This window comes from Pterocles gutturalis, unplaced genomic scaffold (assembly GCF_000699245.1).
Source record: "Pterocles gutturalis isolate BGI_N339 unplaced genomic scaffold, ASM69924v1 scaffold22561, whole genome shotgun sequence".
Classification (NCBI taxonomy): Eukaryota; Metazoa; Chordata; class Aves; order Pterocliformes; family Pteroclidae; genus Pterocles; species Pterocles gutturalis.
In genome coordinates this window covers 74,462-94,471 of record NW_010101251.1, presented here as the reverse complement: position 1 = coordinate 94,471, position 20,010 = coordinate 74,462, and the positions used below count along the sequence as shown (strand labels likewise).

Sequence of the window (20,010 nt, the reverse complement as noted above, 5' to 3'; positions counted from 1 at the left end):
TTATGAAGTCCAGCCACCGAAACGCTCTCCCTCATCTCAGTGACTAACCCTGCACGCACAGGAACAAACATGATCAATTGCGTGAGCAACACTAAACACAAAAGCACTAGATATTTGACTTCTGACCTTAAACCGGCCTCAGACCACAGGGAAATGTACTCCCACTGGCAGCAAAATGATCTGGTGACAGCTCCTGTGCCACAGGAGATCCTGTCCCTCCCCACAGGTCACTCTGCCTGGAAGTCACGTTCTGAACCATGACCTAAGGGTGAAATGTCGGGGACATCCTGCTGGGCCAAAACGCTTCCCATCTAGTCTGGATTTTGCCCTTTTCCTTCCCTTGGGAAGCTGTAGTGCATGTCCAGGACACTGCAAACCATCTTTTCATAAAGGCAGGTTTAAAGACTTACTGAGACATTACAGTTCCAGCCCTGGAACTAAAAGTCCATAACCTAAGTTCCAGGTGCATGGAGTCATTTGCAAAGCATGGTATCGTCATCACAATAAGTTACACTGCTAAGACACGCACTAAAATAATGTACAGTGTTACTTGAGAAATCTGCTGCAGGAAGGGAGAGAGAGAGAGAGCAGAAAATATAATTGTAATGGGAAAAGTTACAGTAAGGCATGGGTTGAGCAAAGATCAAGCTACACATTAAATATGACCACTCTGTTTCTGTCACATATGGTATTTTTGCCAAATTGAAGTACTTTGAAATGAAAGTCAATTACTCTGCTAGCCTTTGGATGTTCTAGCAAGGCTTCCAATTAGGGTCTAATACCAATGAATTCATTTTCACTGATAAGTCAAATTAGAAAACCTGAAAATCTCAATTTCTGGGTCCCCAAATTAAGAAGAGATTGACATTTTAACCTGCAAATACCCTTATTTTATCTAATAGGAGGAGTGACTGTTCAGCATCTCCACAGACCCAATCATTTATTTAGGCAGCCGTAGATTAAATTAGGAATTTAACTTCAGGTACCTGCATTTGAAAATGTGACATTTCTAGATTAATATCTTTATCTTTAAAAATAATTAAAAAAGCTTATTTTCTTTTTCTTCTAAAAATCATATTTCCCAACATGATGATTTGAGATGTGCAAGCTGAGTTTGCTCAGAAGGAGTTCAAGTTTTTAAGACCCTGGAACTAGCCTGGGTCAAAATACTAGAAATTCTGTTACCATAGGAATTTTGTGGTAGGAATCAAACAAAACTAATAGTGTATCTGGCTAAGTGATCTGATCCTGTAAATGCCAATGTGTGCATATGCATTTATATAGGCTGTTATCTTCAAAGACTGCAAAAAATATATATAAAAATAAACTAACAAAACCACCCCAAAGAGTTGCAAAACATGTGCTGCAACTTCTATTTTATCAAAGCTAGATCACAGAAACTCTGCTATGGCTTTAGGGACAATATGTGGTAAGAAGCTATTTGCCTACTGTTAGCATTCCTAATGTAGAAAATCTGTCTGCAGATTTCTCCTTCAAATTTTCTTCTAATTTTGCCTCAAAGGTTAATCTAGCCTTTTAGCAAAGCTTTACTTTTCTCATACAAACAGATGTCAGACTGTTTACACAGAGCAAACCCAGTAAACACTGCTGTGGAAGGCTGCTAATGCGCAAAGCTGTGTGCTGTGTGCTTGATGGAGATTCAAATGCCATCGCACATATGTACGCATTCCCTTGCTGTCTCTTAACATGTGCACCCTTGGCACGTTGGGCAGTCCTGCTGTACTGGACATCACCGTGCCTGGGTAATTGCTATTCACTGCCACAGTGAACCTTTTGGAAATAGAGTGTCAAGAAACAACATAGCCTTAACTTAGGCTGTGCTGTATGGGACTAGCCTTCCCTAACTTTGTTCAAAAAGTTGGTTTGACCCCATTAAAAACGGGGTGGCCAGCAGGGAGGAGGAGGGGATTCTCCCCCTCTGCTCTGCTCTTGTGAGACCCCATCTGGAGTACTGTGTCCAGGCCTGGGGTCCCCAGCACAGGAAGGAAATAGAGCTCTTGGAGCGGGTGCAGAGGAGGGCCACTAAGATGCTCAGAGGGCTGGAGCACCTCTCCTATGAGGAAAGGTTGAGGGAACTGGGCTTGTTCAGCTTGGAGAAGAGAAGGCTCCAGGGAGACCTCATTGCAGCCTTCCAGTACTCAAAGGGAGCCTATAAACAGGAGGGGGAACGACTATTTACAGGGGTTGATAGTGACGGGACGAGGGGAATGGTTTTAAACTAAGAGAGGAGAGATTTAGGTTGAATATTAGACTGAAATTCTTCACGCAGAGGGTGGTGAGGCAGTGGCCCAGGTTGCCCAGAGAAGCTGTGGATGCCCCATCCCTGGAGGTGTTCAAGGCCAGGCTCGATGGGGCCCTGGGCAGCCTGCTCTAGTGGTTGGCAACCCTGCCCAGAGCAGGAGGGTTGGAACTAGATGATCTTTAAGGTCCTCTTCAACCCAGGCCATTCTGTGATTCATTCTATGACCAGCACTTTGTTCTACAATCAAATAAGAAAGACAGCTCTTGGCTTCCCGACCTTCAGAAGCCTATCTGAACCTGTGATTTAGGAGAAAATAAACTGATATTTTTTTCCTCAATTGACACAGATAAAACTTAAAGAGTCTTTAAAATCTTGAAGTTGTGACTTCTTATGATACAGAAATATTACATTCTTCACAGGGAACTGGCTGCTTTACACAAAGTTTGTAGCTCTTTTTGAGAAGCTCAGGCACATGCTGCAGTTACAATACAGTATTTTAAAAAATGATTGAGTCTCCTCAAAACTTGACATAACCTCCTCTTCAGAAAAAGGAAAAAAGAAAGAAAAAAAAAACAACAAAAAACGCACAAAACCCCCACCAAAACCAAAAACCTGTTAACTATCTGCTTAAATGTATTTAAACATGGGTCCTAAACACATGGTTAGAATTAAGCAAGTACTTGTTTTCCTGATCAAATATGTAAGTGCATTTACAAACTGCTGCCTTGGGGAAGCAAAGCGCAGTCTTCTGCACAGGACAGTTAAAGGTAAATCAATTAAAGCACAAACAGTGAATGCCCAAAGGTTTTTGAAGGCTGATACACTTCTAGCTGGGCTTTCACTTCAACCACCTGTGGCTGTGAGTGTGCTTGGCCTGCTGATCAGATCACATTTTTTTTCCAAGTATGGACTGTAAGGGAGGTTAGAGGTGGTATTTCAAACCAGTAATCTCTTTCTTTTGGTGCCTAGTACATGTTGTGGGACACACTGTGTCTATAAATTAATTAAGTTTTTATTCTCAGCAGAGAGAATCTTTGCCAATCCTAAGCATGACTAAAAGAAGGGGAGTAAATTAAAAGTACTGCAGTGTCATAGTCAATATACAGCCTTGCAGGTTTTGTTGGAATTATCTGTTGGAAAATCAAAAGTGCCTTGTATCCCCTTACTCTGCCTTTCTGGGCCAAGACATAACTTTTCTTGCAACTGCAGGACTGCTGCCAGGAGTCACATCTCACCCAGAGGTGATGCTCTCATGGGCACCTGCCCTGGCCTGCATCTCCCCAGCCTTTAGAAAGAACCAGCACACTTTCTGCACTCAGAAAGTCTCATAGGATGAATTATCATTGAGAATGGCAGACTGGCCTGGTGTTTGATAGTTCCTGCCATCTAAATTAATTTTTGTCTCAGACAAACATTTAGCAATAAAACCTATTTAACACCTGGAACCTGCTCCTTCAAAAGGGCAGTGCTTTTCCCTTCTCTCTTCCCATTGCCATGGCTGCCATCACAGCAGGACTTGGCCTCAGACACAAAGTCACTCCTTTAAGAGAAAGGCTATGTAAACTCCTGAGATTTGAAACTCACTCAAACCCAATCCAAACCAGTTGACCTTTTGGGCATATCAGAGGGCCCCTTTGGCACTAGCTCAGATAAATTGTGCAGGGGCTTTGGGGGGACCTGGAGCCTTCTCCAGGGCTTCTCCACCAGTGAGGACTCCAAACCTGCCTCCTGCAGAAATTAAGGGCTATCACAAGTCTCACCATTTTATTCTCCAGATGCAAAGTAAAATTCTTTAACCTGACATCTCTGCATTAACATAGAGTGCTGTTTAAGAAAAATCCTCGGACTCCAGTAACAAGAAAAGAGCAAATAAAAAGCTTTTTATTGCACAGACCATTCTTTCTCTGGGGAGAGATGGAGGGAAGCACCAAGCCATACATTCAGTTCCTAGCTACACTGCTTAATATGATAAGGGAAGGCAATCAGACACTAAATGGAGTAGAGATTTTATCAAAATAAAGGGGTTTAAACACACTTTTACCCACAGAAGTAGCTGTTGTGCTAATTATAGGATGAAAAGGGGTTTTTTTCAATACTTTCATTTTTTACCACTGTTTAAAGCCTGATTTCTCTTTTCTTCTTTTTTCTTTTTCTAATAGAATGAGCATGTAAGTCAAAATAAATATCTAAATCTGCTTATGACACAGTGCAAATGGCTTCTCTCTTCCCCACTGCATGGCCCAAATGGTGATACCAGAATGCTATGTGATACCTAACGTGAGGCAAGGAAAAGTAAAACATCGACTAATCCCAATAACTCCTGCCTTTCAATGCTCAGATGAATTCTCTATAGAGCAACCTTTCCTTGATGACTATAACTTACCTCTTCTCGATGTTCTTCTCCAGAGCGCTGAATATACCACCTAATAGAGGCTTGTTGGGACTTAGGAATACATTCCAGAAAAGTTGAATTAAATTCAATGCCAAAAATCACCTTTTCATCAGCAGTTTCATGACTAATGCCTGGAAAGCAAACATGGTACAGGAGATTAACCCTGACCTGGTTTTTAAAGCAATGGGAAAATAGCCTGATTCAGAACAGATGCTTTAAGAGTGAGTGAATTACAAAAAAGCAAAAGGAAACTTAACTTTTAGCTTAAACTATAACTATGAGGATTTAGAGGTGGCTGCTAACCTTCCTTTAGTGCAACTGGTTTTTAAGGAGGTCAATAAAATCTATATCATGAGCTTGCTCCCTTTTAGAGTTGAGTTTTTCACCTTTGAGGAATTTAAAATCTGACCTGTATTTTTCCTTTAAGCAATGTAACTACTAAACCTGAGAGAGACAGAGTAGCCGCTAAAGGTAGATTGTAGGGTCTGGTTTGTTCACCCCCAAAATTTTAAAAGAGTCACAGGGCTAAAGTAAATTGAAGTTTACCTTCCTGCAGCATAATTTGAAATGCCCTGGTGTATGTTTCAGACCAAACACTGAAGCAACCATGCACAAATCTGGGGTCCTTTCTTGGCCTTCTGTAAACCTGAGCAAGTAATTTCTAATCTCTACATCTTAATTTCCCTTTGCAGTCTGTTTTACCTATGTTTCATCTGCCTTACCATCAGCTTAAAGCTGTTTCTTTACACCCTGCCAATAACAGAAGGGAAGGTGAAAGCAATGATGTCTCCTAAATAAAAGTTATCTCAACAAAAAAATGAATACAATTTGGGATTTTTTTTTTCAATTTAATAAGTACCTATATGAGATCTATAGAAATTCAAGCTCTCTGCATTAAATGTTTTCCTTTTATTTCACTATGCCACTGAGATTTCAGTAGAGCCAAACAACTTCATGCAGCCAATGAAGTCTCTGGGAGGGAATCTCACACAGTGGACTACTGAGTTTAAATAGGTTTTTGGGCCACAATATCATTAATTATGGCATAAATAAACCAAAACCCTGAAGTGGCACAGGTCAGCTTCATGGTTTTATGGCACACCGGGGTCATCCCCAGATGGATGAAATTTCTATTGGTGGTGCTACATCAGGGCAAAGGACTAATACCAATTTCTGTGCTAAGTTGTTCTACATTAGTCTAGTAAAGCCAACTCTTCCAGTATCTCTTTCTCTTTCCAGGAAAATGTGACATTGTCAGCCTTTTTGCTAGAGTTTCTATAACATTGAGCTTTGCACAGTCTCAGATACCACTATTTGGAGAGCCATGGTAAGCAGTAAATGGGAAAATTCTGGCCCTCTGGGAATGAACAGAAGTTTTGTTGTTGACTTTAACAGAAATGAGATTTTACCCTGACTTTTTAACTATGTCTGCAAGCACGCATATACAGTCAGAGTCCTCTATACTGTTCACCAGACTTAAGGCTTTGATCCTGTGGCAAGCAGCTCTGATTTCTGCAGTGACTCACGCCAAGATCTGCGGCAGGCATCCAGCACCGCAGCAGCACGAAAATAACCAGAGATCTATGGAAAGTGGTGGCTCATCCTGAATCAAACATTCAGTGCAGCAACACAATCAATACTGTTTTGACTGGGTTGTTCACTTTAATAAGCGGCTAGAAGAGCCCCAGACAAACCCAAGCTTGATTTTGAATGCTTTTCATTTATTTTGCGCCGCCACAGAGATTGCCGCGTAACCGCAGGATTTCATACTGACAGTTCTCGCTGTAAGAGAAGCGCTGCAGTTGCCAAAGGAGCAAGCCAGCTCCTTTGGCATCTGAAAAGAGGGTGTGGGAAAGAGAGGGGGGAGCTGACAGGGAGAGGGGGGGTAGCCTCTTGTTAATAACAGGAGTATTGAAGTAGCTGCAGGGAGGGGAAGGGGCTGGTTTGGCAGCTGGAACTGGGCTTTGGGACTTGTGTCAAGTGTGTGCGGCCAAAAGGGAGAAGATGGCGTGTTCCCCATTCACCCCTGTGGGTTTCCTCGCAGGAGCATCTCCCCTGTGTTTGGATGAATGCAGGTCCTGGTAGCTACTTGTAGGGATGTGTGTGATGGTTTTGCATCGTGGGCACATCTCCCTCCCCCTGGGTGGGCACTGGGGAGGGTTACCCATAAGGGATGTGATGGTTCTGTCCCATGCTGGCTGTCCATTATCAGCCCCGGATTCCCAAATTCAGCTGCAGGAGGGGTAACGTGTATGAAGTATGTGAAAAGAAACTGCTTTAATGGTGTTATTCTGTCAAGCTCAGCAGGTTTTCACAGCCAGATGGAGACCTTTACAGCAAACCCTCTTGTCAAAGTGACAAAAGAGCAAGAAAGGTGCAAAATACTCACTGTCTTCCACATCCCAACATTGTGCGATGGGGTCTCCGTATTTGACATCTTGCCTTCTGGCTCGCCTATGGGAAGAGTACGCAAATATGTAACACTCCAGGCATAATTGCTGGAATTCAACGACAAAATACAGAGGAGCTCAGCAGATGTGGACTCGCGCTGCTCCCACCCTACTGCTGACAATTATGGTCTTAACTAAAACCAGCCTCACCCTCAAAGCAGCATGTGGCCTAGAGAGATTTGTACAATTGACATCAAGAGAAGGGCCTGTGATTTGGGAAAACCACTGGGAGGGGAAAGAGAAAAAGCGAGAGAAGAAAAAAATCTGCCTAGGATAAAGAGCGTGCAATATAGTGATGTCTAAACCTGCTTTATGAGCACAGGGAACAGGTCTGCTGGTGCGGTGGACTGTTTTGAAAATACCTAAAAACATCCTTAATATTGCATGTCATGGAAAAGATCTGAGGTGCAACAGGTGATATTCAAAATTGAGCTCAGGATCAGCCCAAGGTAACACTGACTAGCAAACCAACCTTTAAAATTATGAGAGAAAAGCATAGGTTTTAGTTTGGTAACAAACAATTGACAAATCTTATTATCTTTCATCTTTGTGGACAGAAAAAGAGCTTGAGACAATGGTCTGCTCCATTCCACAACTAAATTGCTTGTTAATCTCTGGGTGTGGTACTTAAACTCACTGTGATTTAGTGTAATTTCAGTGTAATGGCAATTAAAAAAAAAACAAAAACAAAAACAAAAACAAACTCCTCTGTGGAAGATTGCATTTATCTCCCAAGGGCTAAAAAAAAAAAAGTTTTTATTTTAATTTTATAGTGGAAGAATCGTAGACCCAGAGAAGAACAGGTTCCTCCCTTACAGCCACACTGGAGACAACAGGAGTGGGGCCTCCTGTGTGCAAAGCAACAGCTTAGCGTGTTCCCCAGGCCAAGCTGTCCACTGTGGTAGAGGCTGTAGACATGCTGGAAGCACAGGCTGCTACACAGAAGAAAAATATTCAAGTAATAGATCTACTGGAGGATTCCCAGGGCCATGCACTCATCCTTTGTTTTGGAGCCACAGACTTTTGGCCTTCCCACCACGCTGCACATCTGTTAAAAAGCACGGACCATCAATCTCGCTGTCCCAGCCCACCTCAGACTTCAGCAAGCCGCATGTGTCACTAACTTTGCAGTGAGCCTGAACACTTGCTTTTCTCCTTTCATTTATGCTGCTTTGAATTTAGTTTGCTTTGGCTTTGAGGGAAAATACATAAAGTTCCTTGACACCATGACACGATAACCTATGAGTCATTAACTTCAATGGTTTGTCTAATTGCTCAGATCCCAGCCCTGCAGCCCCTGAGGTAGAAAGTCTTATTCCAGAGCCTGAGTTCAGACTGCAGCCTCACTGCAAGAATTACTGTCAGGAAGGCTTCGGACAGAGGGGAATGAAGGGATTGTGGACGCTGGCTCAACAAGTGAGCTCAGAGCTCTGGCTAAATCAGTCAAAAACTCCAGGAGACACATTCAGCAGCTTAGGTACTGCTCTGCTAGAGCCTACAGGGTGCTCTCCCTCCACACAGATTCATGCTGCTGTCCTAGCGGATGGGTACAGAAAGTGCAGATGAAGCTTCTTTCACTGTGGAAAATCTGCTCCTGATGCAGTCAAATCACAGTATTTAAACCTCTGTCTCCCTCTCATGGCTAGACCACAAATACAATTGTTCATTTAGATGAGGGAATTAAAGGTATTTTATTATTGACCACTCTGGGGTACTATGTTAAACTCTGCTTTGTAACTACCGTGGTGCCCTATGCAAAAGTCAGAAACTTAAGAGAGGCTCTTGCACCTTGAGCACAGTGAGCCACAAGCTGGACCTACATCTGAGCAGCTCATGACTTAAAGCATTCAGCATAAAAAAGGAAAGTGATGGATTTATGATGTTAGCTGCAGTAGCCGAGTTACTATCACACACACTTAAACAAAGCTACGTTGTCTTCCCAGTTCTTCGAGCAGAAATGTGAAACATTGAGTATGATCAAATTTTAAGGCAGATGACATGCTAAGTAAAAAGGCGCCACGTTCTGATTAGGAACCTCTAAAATTCTTGCAAGCAGCAAGATCTTTTACAGCACGTTGGGTTTTTTTTTCCTACCTTTTAGAAGTGGGGGCATATCTGGAACATGAGTTTCCATCCCAGGCACAGTATGGGTCTCTGGCAAGGCAGCAATCTGCACAAGCCTTCCCATACGTGTGACATCTGTGCAGAGAGAGCTGAACCAATCCATCCCTGGAACCAATGTACAATTGTTGCTGCAAATCAGGCAAAGCAAATGAATTAGGAGCATTCTACAAGTAGCCTGTTTAAAAAGTTCCCTTCTTCAGTGCCACACTTGAAGACTTTCAACCTTGCCCCAGATTTTGCAAAACAAGAGAGAATTCCTTCTTTACCATAAAATGCTTCTCAGGGCCCAGTGTGAACTGTCCAGTCCCCATCCATCCCTGACAACACAGCAGAGAGGAAAGGGGACTGCAGTCCTGGAAAGACACCAGCATTCAACACCCTTACACCTTTAGATTTGTGCGATAATAAAAAATCAGAAGCAAGCCATGGAAAGAATGGTTTAATAACACACTTGAAAACAAGGGGTAGGATAGCCATGATGTTAAGAAACTGAGAACTGAGGATGACCTTGCATAAATAAAACTTCATCTTCTGCTTCTGATCCTTAGGTAGGATGGGGATAATATTACTGCCCTCTCCCCAACGTGTGAGTAGATCGCCTGTTGAGACAAGGGTGGTCCAAGAGCTTGCTGTTGAGCCGGAGCTGGCTCATGCAATACTTCCAGCTGGCCTGCCACCTTTTTTCAGGGGAGATGGGACCCAGCTGTGCTGTGCGTGCCTGAACGGCAAAATCCCTCCTCCCGTGTGAGGCAGGCGTGTTGTGCCGGAGCTGCCCTGGCACCTCTGCGGGCAGGGAGGGATGGCTCTGGTGTCACTCTGCCTCACAAACGTGCACATAGCCATCATAGAACTTGGAGCTGCCATAAAACTGTTTCCCATCAGCAGATTCCCAACTGGGCCTGGCCCCTGTGCTGCCAGGATTGGACCACCCAGATTTAGGCTGCAATGTTAGAGGAGGGGGGACTGGTTTTCCGTCTGCGTGCACACGGCTTGTAGCAGAATGAGGCCCTGATCTCTCTTGACTACTAATAAAAATAACAACAATAATAGTAATAATAATTTATTGCTAGATTGTAAAGAGACAAGCATTTCTAATGTCTGGAAAATTAAGGTGCATTGACTCCATTCACAAATCCCACTACCATATGACTAAAGATTTGTTTCCATGAATAATTACGAGCTTGGGTACACAGATTACTGTTTGTAAGCAAATGTGAATTAGGCAGGCAAACAAGTTTAAATGTATTTCCTTCTTTCCAGGTACGTTTTAAGAGTCATCCATGGAAAGCTTGGCCAGTAAGTAATAGGTGTCACCTGAAAATAGCAAGCTAAATGTTCAGTGTACCATATATCCTCCAGTAATTAAATGAGCTTGTGATTACCTGCTTCTGAGAAATCTCCATGGTTGAGATAAATGACGGGTGCTGAAAAACGAATTAGTAAGGTGTGTTAGTTTACATATTCCCTGTTCTTTGCAAAAAAGAGAACAAAACTTAACATACAAAAAGTAAACAAAATTACAGATTCATTTGCTGGGTTTAAACAAATATGAAAAAGAAACAAATAGAAAATCACTAAATTCATGCTTCCAAAAATACCTCCCATAAATTTTTCCTGCTGCTTATGAGGTAACTGGCTTTAATTCTCAGAGTTTGCAATCTACCCCATCCTGGGGACTGGCAATGAGCCTTCACATCAACTTAAGTTCTTATTAAGCACTATTTGAAAGGCTTAGATGGCATTTAAGGGATACATAGGCAAATCCGCTGCACCAGGATGTGTTTCACTGCTATGAGAGACAGTGAAATTTTTGCCAGTGACTGATGTAAGAACAGGACAAAGCTCAGGGTATTATCTATCACCTAATGGAAGATGATTAATCTAAGCCTATTGTTTAATGTTAATGCAATTTGAAGAAATAAAGGATGTTTTTTCAGCCTTTCACCCACTTCAATTTCAGGATTCAAAAACATAGAGGTAACAGTTATAAATGTTACCAATAAAAAACATGAAGGAATGCCTGCTGAGCAGAAAAAAAAAAAAAACCCACAATTTATTTTTTTGTTTGTTTGTTTTAAATATGATATGGTACATTTGCCCTTGACGTTATGTTCTAAGAATGAAGCAAATTGGTGCATACAATGAAACTGCTGATTACTTGGCAGGCCACTGAGTAATCCTGATATTTTCTGAGTGATATTTATAATTGGTGTCCAAGACAGTAGGAAGAAGACATGAAGATCCTTTAAATCAAAGTTTCGTCATACACATGACATATCAAAAATCAATAGAGAAATATCCTCTTTTAAATTATTAAAGATCCTGTCTTTACACTTTGAAAACACTCTGAGTCCCAAATTTATTCATTTAGTATGGTCTGAAATTCTGGCTAAGACCTTGTACAGCTCATGGGAGAGAGGATGTGTGAGAAAGTAATCAAAATGCCAGAGATGCAGATAAACTTTGATGAAAAAGCAAGGTGAAAACTGAAGAACAGCTACACAGCATGAGAAGAAAGCAAAGTGAGAATGCAAAGAATGAAGAGGAAATTACTAAACGAAAAAGAAAATCAGTAGGGAAGACACAGGTCTCCATTTTCCTACTGTAACAATATGTCGATGTCGGCTCCCTCACCAGCAACGAGGTTAAACTGAAATTGTGCCCATGCAACAGAAAGAAGTTTTGGGCTTTTTACAAGCTCTATTTATGAAGATGTCATTGGTGTTAATTGGGTCCCAGTTACTTTTCTTCTTTATCACTCAGCCAGAATAACTGAATCAAAATGGTCAAAAACATTGAGTCAGCCTTCACCAGTAAATTAAAACACATTGATAATAAAAACTAACTCTTTCAGTTCCTAAAGTTGTTTTTTTAAATAATTTCTCTGCATCTGTGGAATTCAGTTTATTTTTAAAACATTGTAGATGTACTATGAATAGTTCCAAAGCTGAGACAGTAGAAAAATTGGTATTAAAAATAAAATATGACTAATAAAAAAGATTGGGGGTCATAATAAGATTTCAGACTAGAACAAAGCAGGATAAATTAGGCTTTCTGGGAGTTTGAAAAATCATGGTCTGGTAGGTTTTGGCCTTTTTTCAACAGACTTACCCAAAGAACACCAAGGCACTTAAAAATTTACATAGTGTCCCTCTGGAAACTTGAACTAGTTCCAATAAACAACCAGACAAAGCCAGTTTGGTCCTTAAAGTCCCCTGAATAATATTTAATTGATGTGGTGGCTGTTCATGCTTACCTTGAATATCTGCAGCTCTTCCAGGACCACCTCCTCCTTGGTCCACTTCTCCTTTGTGATACTCACAACTTTCAGGACTGTGCCTATGTCTGAAACAAATGTTCATCATGTAAAACCCACAATTATGTTTCAGTACATGAGTACCACTCCATTCTTACTTCATAACAGCTTGACCTCAGTTTCTTTTTTTTTTTTTTTTTTTTTTTTTTAAAAAGTTCTTCATAAAAGCTTTGCCCCCGTTTTTTTTTTTTTTTTTTTTTTTTTTTTTTAACAAGTGATGCTGTAAACTTTGGTGACAAGGAAGAAATAAAAACCAAAAACTTGTCCCTGAAGGAAAAGCTAATGCATCAAGGATGTAGGCTTGAAACATCTATCTTTATCTGCATCTATTGCTATCTACATAGCTCCATACAACACATTTAAGGTTTTACTGTATGGCTGAGACAACGCAATTGTAGGCTGCTCCTGGCAAGGATGGTCTGACTCTCCTGCTACACAAACACAGGCACACGCACACAAGCACATCCAAGCTGCCAGCTAGAAGTTTCTGCACATTTCCTTGAGCCAGAATTGGGGCCTCTCTGACCCCAAAGAGAACCAATTTAGGGTGCTAAACTGACAGAAAATATTCCCCTCTTTTTTTATGGAATTAATTTTCATCCAGTATAACACTCTAATCAGAAGCAGGTTTCATTTTACTGTAGGGAGGTCAGCAATGCACTTTTTTATTTATCTTTCAATTTTAGGGAAATTTTTGAACAAAATCTCCATTCAGCATCAAAATCTTCACTTAAACATTACAGAAATTATTTCTTTGGGATTATCTGGAGAATTTTTTTAAGTTAAATCTGTTCATCAGTTTTAATGTGAATTCCTGCTTGATGAAAAAAATAGCTGCCCATTTCATCTCAGACCATTACACATCAGTGAATCTTGAATGTCCTTAAAAAGAACCCTGAAAACTGCTCAGGGGAAGTGGGCTGGGTCCTGGGATGTGCAGTGTGGGAATGACACAGCACAGCTTAGTCCTGAGCACTGTACATATTACTGAAACGATGAAAAATAATACATTATAATGGAAAGAATGAGATTTTTATTCTTGTTTTCCCAGATTACTAAAGATCATATTACCAATCAAAGCCAAAAGTATTTCAGTTTGCCATATGTATTAGACCTTTTTGTTTGTTTGTTTGTTTGACATAATTGCTAAAGCCTGCATATATACAAGTTGGTTGCATATATTCAGACATATAATAAGCTTCTGATCTGCTCAAAATCTCCTAGGTTGTTTGGTATATCTCTATTCGGTCTCTTTATATAATATTTAAAATTTAATCTTTGAGTTCATTTTTTTCCATAGGACAAGTTGAGAGGATAAAATAGAACAAAATAATGTGGTTCTGGAAAATAAAACTCACTTTTAAGGCAGGCACTGCAATTGAATAAACATCTGCATATTATGGAGTGCCACCTAGTGACTGCACGGTACATCTGGCCTTGACATCTAAACCCAAGGATTTACTCTGAAATAACTAGCATCGATGCTGGGTATTAACAGTTAACCTGGGAGTATTCGAGGTGGTCTCTCAATAATATTTTATTCCTATAACTAATTTTATAACAGAGGATAGTAAACATCTGAAAGCAACCTTTGTAATCACTAGAAGAATATTTTGTACATTTTAACTAGTGAACCCATGTTTTTGGACAGCTTAAGATTTAATTACTTTTCCTCCCTGTTATCACAAGAAAAGTAAGATTCAGTGAGTACTCCCAAGTCCTAGGCATCTCACAGTTTGGGATTGTGTTCACTTTCCTTCTCTGTTGACTATATGAAAGACTGCATTCAGAAAGCAACAAGAATTTTCTGTCATCACAGCGAAAGCTTATTCACGACCCTCTCAGGCAGCAGGGGAGCAAACAGTACTTTCCAGTTCTTTTCTATGAACTGTGCTTCTCTCCCTGACACCATTGTGCTTGACTCATGGGGGTTGTAGAGGGACTCTCACACCTTCTGTTTTCGGAAGACAAGAGTTGTGAAAGGGATTGAGCTGAAAGACATAAATGGTCCAAGAGAGAGACTATCCCTGAAACCGCATGTGTGATAACACAGCAGGAAAGCTCTTGAAGGCTGAGACAATCCATGTTTTATAAGAGGTGATGCTCTGTGACAGTTCACTCCTTTCCTCAAATCTCTTCAGAATACCCATACCTATCCAACTATACTATATGACACCAAATTTCCTTATATGCCAGACAAAATGCTGTACAAGCCAACAGCACTGGGGTGGGGTTCAAACAGAAAACTTAATTTCTCTGCAGCTCATGTCAGTAGCTCATCCGCTGGATTAACCTTTTCATCTCCATATAACTTAGTTTCACCTTCTGTGAGATGGGGATAATGGCAATGAACTCCTTAGTACAGTGTTCAGATCTCCCAGTGAGAAGTGCTTTATAAGACATAATACTGGTGAGAGAACTTCAAAATGTGTATTAAGAACAAGAAATTCCAGTAGAGTAAGATGGTAGATTATTACTTCAGAAATGTTATGAATATATATGTTAATATTTCTTAGCATACCATGAGATTGGGTGATTCATCTAGGGATTCTAAATTTAATTACAGTGGTAAAATTAGACTTTTTCCTTAAGGCATATAACCATCAAAAAATGTAAAGCAATGCATAATTATCTGTAGGAAAACTGCAAAGCAGGTTTCTTCCCTGACAGAGTAGTTTAACCTCTCTGTGTAATTCTGGTCCTCTTGTTTGGAGCTATTCATGTTGCTAAGTAATATCTTTTAAGTATTTAAGTGGAATTGTTGCCTTAGGCTCAATTTCAAATCATCCTTAGCTGTTCAATGCCACATGAGATTTAATGTTGAAGCACCATGTCACTTCTGATAACAGGAAGTACTACTTGAATTTTTTAAGGTTATTTTTTTTTCTTTTAATTGGTTATTGATGTCTGCAGGCAGGAATTGGAGCCAGACTAACATGTAATATAAGGATAGGTACTGAATGGTACTCGGAAGGTAAGAAAGTCCAGGTGCTATGACCCTTAACTGGTTTATCACCTAGAGACCAGGACACATTAAAATCCCAATAGTAGCAATCTCTTGGTCTGACAAGTTAATCTACTCTTAGCATTTGCCTAAAGATGTGGCACAGAATCAGAAGCATCTAAATGCTGGATCTGCTGGAGTAAAATTGTTCTTAAAGGATGTGGTTTGTGCAGAATGATAGTGGAAGTCCTCTTTCATACCTGTTCCTAGGAAAATAACATCATATTGCCCATCCTCTGCCATGACGTGATCCACCACAATCTGAGTCAGACGATAGTCCACGTTGATTCGAGTGAATACTGGTCCTCCCATCACTGGGTAAACGGATTTGTACATCAGTGGATGGCGTTTAATAAAGCTAATGACTTCATCGGGAAAGTCTCTGGTAGACTTTATGAGCGGATCATAGGTTTTGCTTGGACACTGAATGAAAGAGAGAGAACAAGAAGATGAGAGGATTATTAGGAAAGAAATATGAGTAATCTGCAGGTTTCTTTGTGCATTAAGAAAGCTGCCTGGTCCAGATGAGGTATATCACTTTGTAAAGCACATTTGCCAGTGGCTGGCAATTTGAATTACAATTGAAAAAGCTCAGTGTTGATTTGAAAGTGTGGGAGCACACTGGCAGTGTGTCCTCCTCTGGTTCTTCAAAGGGCTGTTTCCTCCCTCATTTGTCCACTCTCTCCTCTTTTCATTTTTACCTCTCTTCAAAAGCTCTTCCCCTTCATCTTCATTTCCCTTTATCCTGCTCCCACCTATTCTTCTTTATCTTTTAAACCCACCCAAAACTTTCTAATTTCTTTAATCTCACTCATTTGTACTACTACTATCTTCTGTTCTGGTTAGTTTTATGCTCACACCTGCAACTATCTATAGATACATGCAAGCTTTGAAGAAAAATTCTTACAGGCTTTTCTTCTTTCTCAGTCAGAGATTTTGATAATCTAAATTAAAACTTAGAAATGAACTTCCTTAGCTTCTCTAAGATACTCAGGAAAAGAAGACAGCATTAGAAAAGAGAAGTAATCAGCTTGATGTTGGATAAAATGTGAATTAATTCATATTTATTGAATTAACCTATCTGTAAATACAGACTACCAAAAGACATACTTTTTTTTTCAGTTTTATCACCAAATGGTCTTTTAAGACATAACCAAAACTTATTTAGCAGTGTTCCTGAAGAGAGTATGAGACATGCCTTTATAGTCATACCACTATCACCCATAATGATACTATATTATTATTATTATTATTAACATTCAAGTAGTACATTCAGTACTGTGATGCACTTTGAACTTCTTTTTTAATGATATATTGGAGCCATCAAAATTTAGCCATAAACAATTTAATAACATAGGAAAATATCTCATTTTTCATTAAATATTTAGAAAGCATTTGTATATAATACCATAATAGATGCCATCAGTGTAGGCCACTTTGGAAATTTGATCTTATGAATAAATCACAAATTCAATCCATATTCAAGTAGAAATCAAGTTTTCTGTGAGAACACTTGTGAATCCAGTAAGAAATAAGGTTTTCAGTGATTTTTCTCATCCCAAAGCAGCACTTGGCCACCATAACTTCATTTTTTGAAAGCATTACTCTAAAATCAGAGAAATTCTCATGATGGGCTCAGTACATCTGCAATGAATTTCACCTCCTCATTCCCTGCCCCGCTCACAGACGCCTTATCACTCTGAATACTTTACAAGGAAATCAAGTGTGCAGTGAAGAACACCGGTCACGCTGTCCAGCTCTCATTTCAAGGAGCAGGTACCAACATGCAGCTGTATTTGCTACCCGCTGAACTAACCAGTGCAGGTACCAGTGCACAGGACTCTGAACAGCGAGTCCAGAGTGCCCTCCGGTGGCTACCGTGGGATAATCGCAAGTATTTGAAGTGGAGGATCTTTTCACAGATCAAAGATTTTCTGCTTTTTTTTTATTTCTGCTCCTCTTCTCCAGGCTGAGTTTCTGCCCTGTTGATGCAGTGAGACAGAGCTGGGCAGGAGCCCCACCAGCATGCCCCGATGTCAGACTCCCAGCTTGGTTTCTTTCGGGTGATGGGCTCACAGTTACTGGGGCAGAAGGCCACTAGTAAGTGCTTTAACCATGTTCATTTTTCCTGACTGAAACACCCACACCTATCTTTTCCTTGTATATAGCCTGTAGTCAGAGGCCGTAACTTTTCAGTGAACTGCACCTCCTACACCTCACATTTATTTTTGTCTAATAAAGGCAGATTCTTCAGATGAACCCTGTAGCTCATTTTTCATCAAAAGTGACTTCCCTTACTCATCCATGTAACTGAAACTCCTGCCCAAGCTACAGCTCAACTGCTGCAGTATCCTTTTCTCTGGCTTTGATCAGCACACTCTCATCCTCTTGTGGTCCAGACCGCTCCTAACGGCCATCACTCCCTTAGACACTTCCCCAGTGTTGCTCATTTACTGCTGAGGCTGGCTCCCACCTCATACTGTCAAACTAACTAATTCAGCTGTTTCTTTAGCTTACAGAAAGTAAGTTGGTTCTCACACATCTTGCTTGAAGACCACCTAGAAACCTACCTCCTCAACCTCCTTCAAAGTTTTTCCTTCTGTACCTTTTGGGGTGAGACCAGGGACATATTGCAATGTCACGTTGGTGACCCAGCATCTCTCATGCTCACCTAGCTCTGCTTTCCTTCCCATGGCTGTCTGTTTCTCTTTTCTGACCCTTGTTTCACATTTAGCCTCTAATCTGAGTCTGAGAAAGCTCCTCTTTTGAGTCTGGAGGCATCTAGATGTGTTACTGGAGCACTACAAATCCTGGATAATAACAAGATGAACTGCAAACCCTGTTCCAGCTGGTGACACCATTTTACATATAAACTGTTGATTGCTTTCTTTTTTAATACTATTTTTAACTAAGTAATCCCTGTATTTCCTGACAGGTGGAGCCCTAACACAGTCTGTAAAGAAGGAAATGTGATTAAATTATGTCTTTGTAGTCTGGGGAGAGAAAGTTAAGATTAGCACTGAAGTTGCTCTACAATCCTCCTTCAAGCTAAATTGGACAGAGAAGACTTTAGTTCACATTCCCAAATCTCCAGTTTGACACATGCACAATGTCTGGTGCCAGTTAAGGGCTTGTGGTTAGGATTTGTTCACCTATGTAAGGTTTGGCATTATCCAAAACATTTGGACTAAGAACAACACATGCAGAGCCAAAGGCTGAGCACGTCCCTCCTCCATTGCTGACAAACTCCATCCTCACAGCCACACAACATCAGACACTAGCTGCGAATCCATTCCTGCGGGCTCAGGACCAGCCTGGACCCTTCTCTCCCTCAGGTTTCCACTACCTGTCTCTGCCTGGGCTGAGGGATATACACAGCTAAAAAGGGAATGTAACCTCTGCCCGGTGGGCATAGGTATTGTGTATCCATGCTCAAGGATCAATTCTTCACGCAGCAAATACAGCTAATACAATGCAGAATTATTTTCATCATATACTGTTCTATGTCAATATGCACCTGTGTAAATAAATACCCTAAATACAAAGACAATAACAACTAGTTAAACAAAAATTTCTGACTGAGGATAACATTCTCAAAAGTATCAGAGATTATAAGTATATTCAGAAATAAAAGAGGCCAGTGAAGCACAGGCCAGTGAAACACAGACCAGCTGACACCCTACATCCAGACCTATGACCACATCTGAAATGCCTGTTGGGGACAGTTCCTAATCTGTCTTAGACCCCAAACACTGGCACAGCACTGCCACAGGGTGGGTACCAGCCGGAGCAAGCTTAAACTATGGCAAAGAACAGTAGCATTAAACAGTACAGCAGCTATGGCTCTGCACTTGAACCTGACCCTGACCTCTTCTTTTACTTAGTAGAGATGTAGCCTGAGTGATTTAAGAGACTGCAATCTATTTCCAGTCCTTACTTGGACTGATTTTTATGGCTATCTAGAGACCTAACAGATTTTGTGCAAGCGCCTACTTGTTTAGCATTGTTTCAATCAGCAGGAGTTAAGCCTGTGCATCCTCATCTTCATAAAGGATCTGAAATTTTTTATTGAAAATAGGGCTTAGGCTCCCAAATCACCTAATAGATTTTGAAATTTTCTTCATGGACAGTAAACCTGTGCCAATTTAAATTATATCTATTCCATCACATGTTCAGTCATTTAGTTTCAATGTACAATTTAACTTAAGCTGTGAAAGAACTGACAAGAAAATAAAGATGGGTTTGAGTTGTTCTTGTAGTGAGGGGCCCAAATTTGTCCCAGTATTCGAGGTGGGACCTCACCAGTGCTGTGTACAGGGGCACAATCACTTCCCTAGTCCTGCTGGCCAGACTATTTCTGATGCAGGCCAGGATGCTATTGGCCTTCTTGGCCACTTGGGCACACTGCTGGCTCATGTTCAGCCAGTTGTCAGCCAACACCCCCCAGGTCCTTCTCCCACA

The 20,010-nt window shown here is 40.8% G+C and overlaps 1 protein-coding gene across 1 annotated transcript in view; it reads right to left on the bottom strand.

The window, feature by feature from the left end:
- Positions 1 to 20,010, bottom strand: part of SEMA3D (sema domain, immunoglobulin domain (Ig), short basic domain, secreted, (semaphorin) 3D) — a 95,990-nt gene that overhangs the window by 6,469 nt on the left and 69,511 nt on the right. The window contains exons 11-16 of the mRNA XM_010082797.1: positions 15,750 to 15,972; positions 12,486 to 12,574; positions 10,612 to 10,653; positions 9,200 to 9,357; positions 7,045 to 7,109; positions 4,647 to 4,786 (exon numbers count right to left, since the gene is read on the bottom strand). Coding sequence (XP_010081099.1) covers positions 4,647 to 4,786; positions 7,045 to 7,109; positions 9,200 to 9,357; positions 10,612 to 10,653; positions 12,486 to 12,574; positions 15,750 to 15,972 — 717 coding nt within the window. The remainder of the gene's footprint in view (positions 1 to 4,646; positions 4,787 to 7,044; positions 7,110 to 9,199; positions 9,358 to 10,611; positions 10,654 to 12,485; positions 12,575 to 15,749; positions 15,973 to 20,010) is intronic.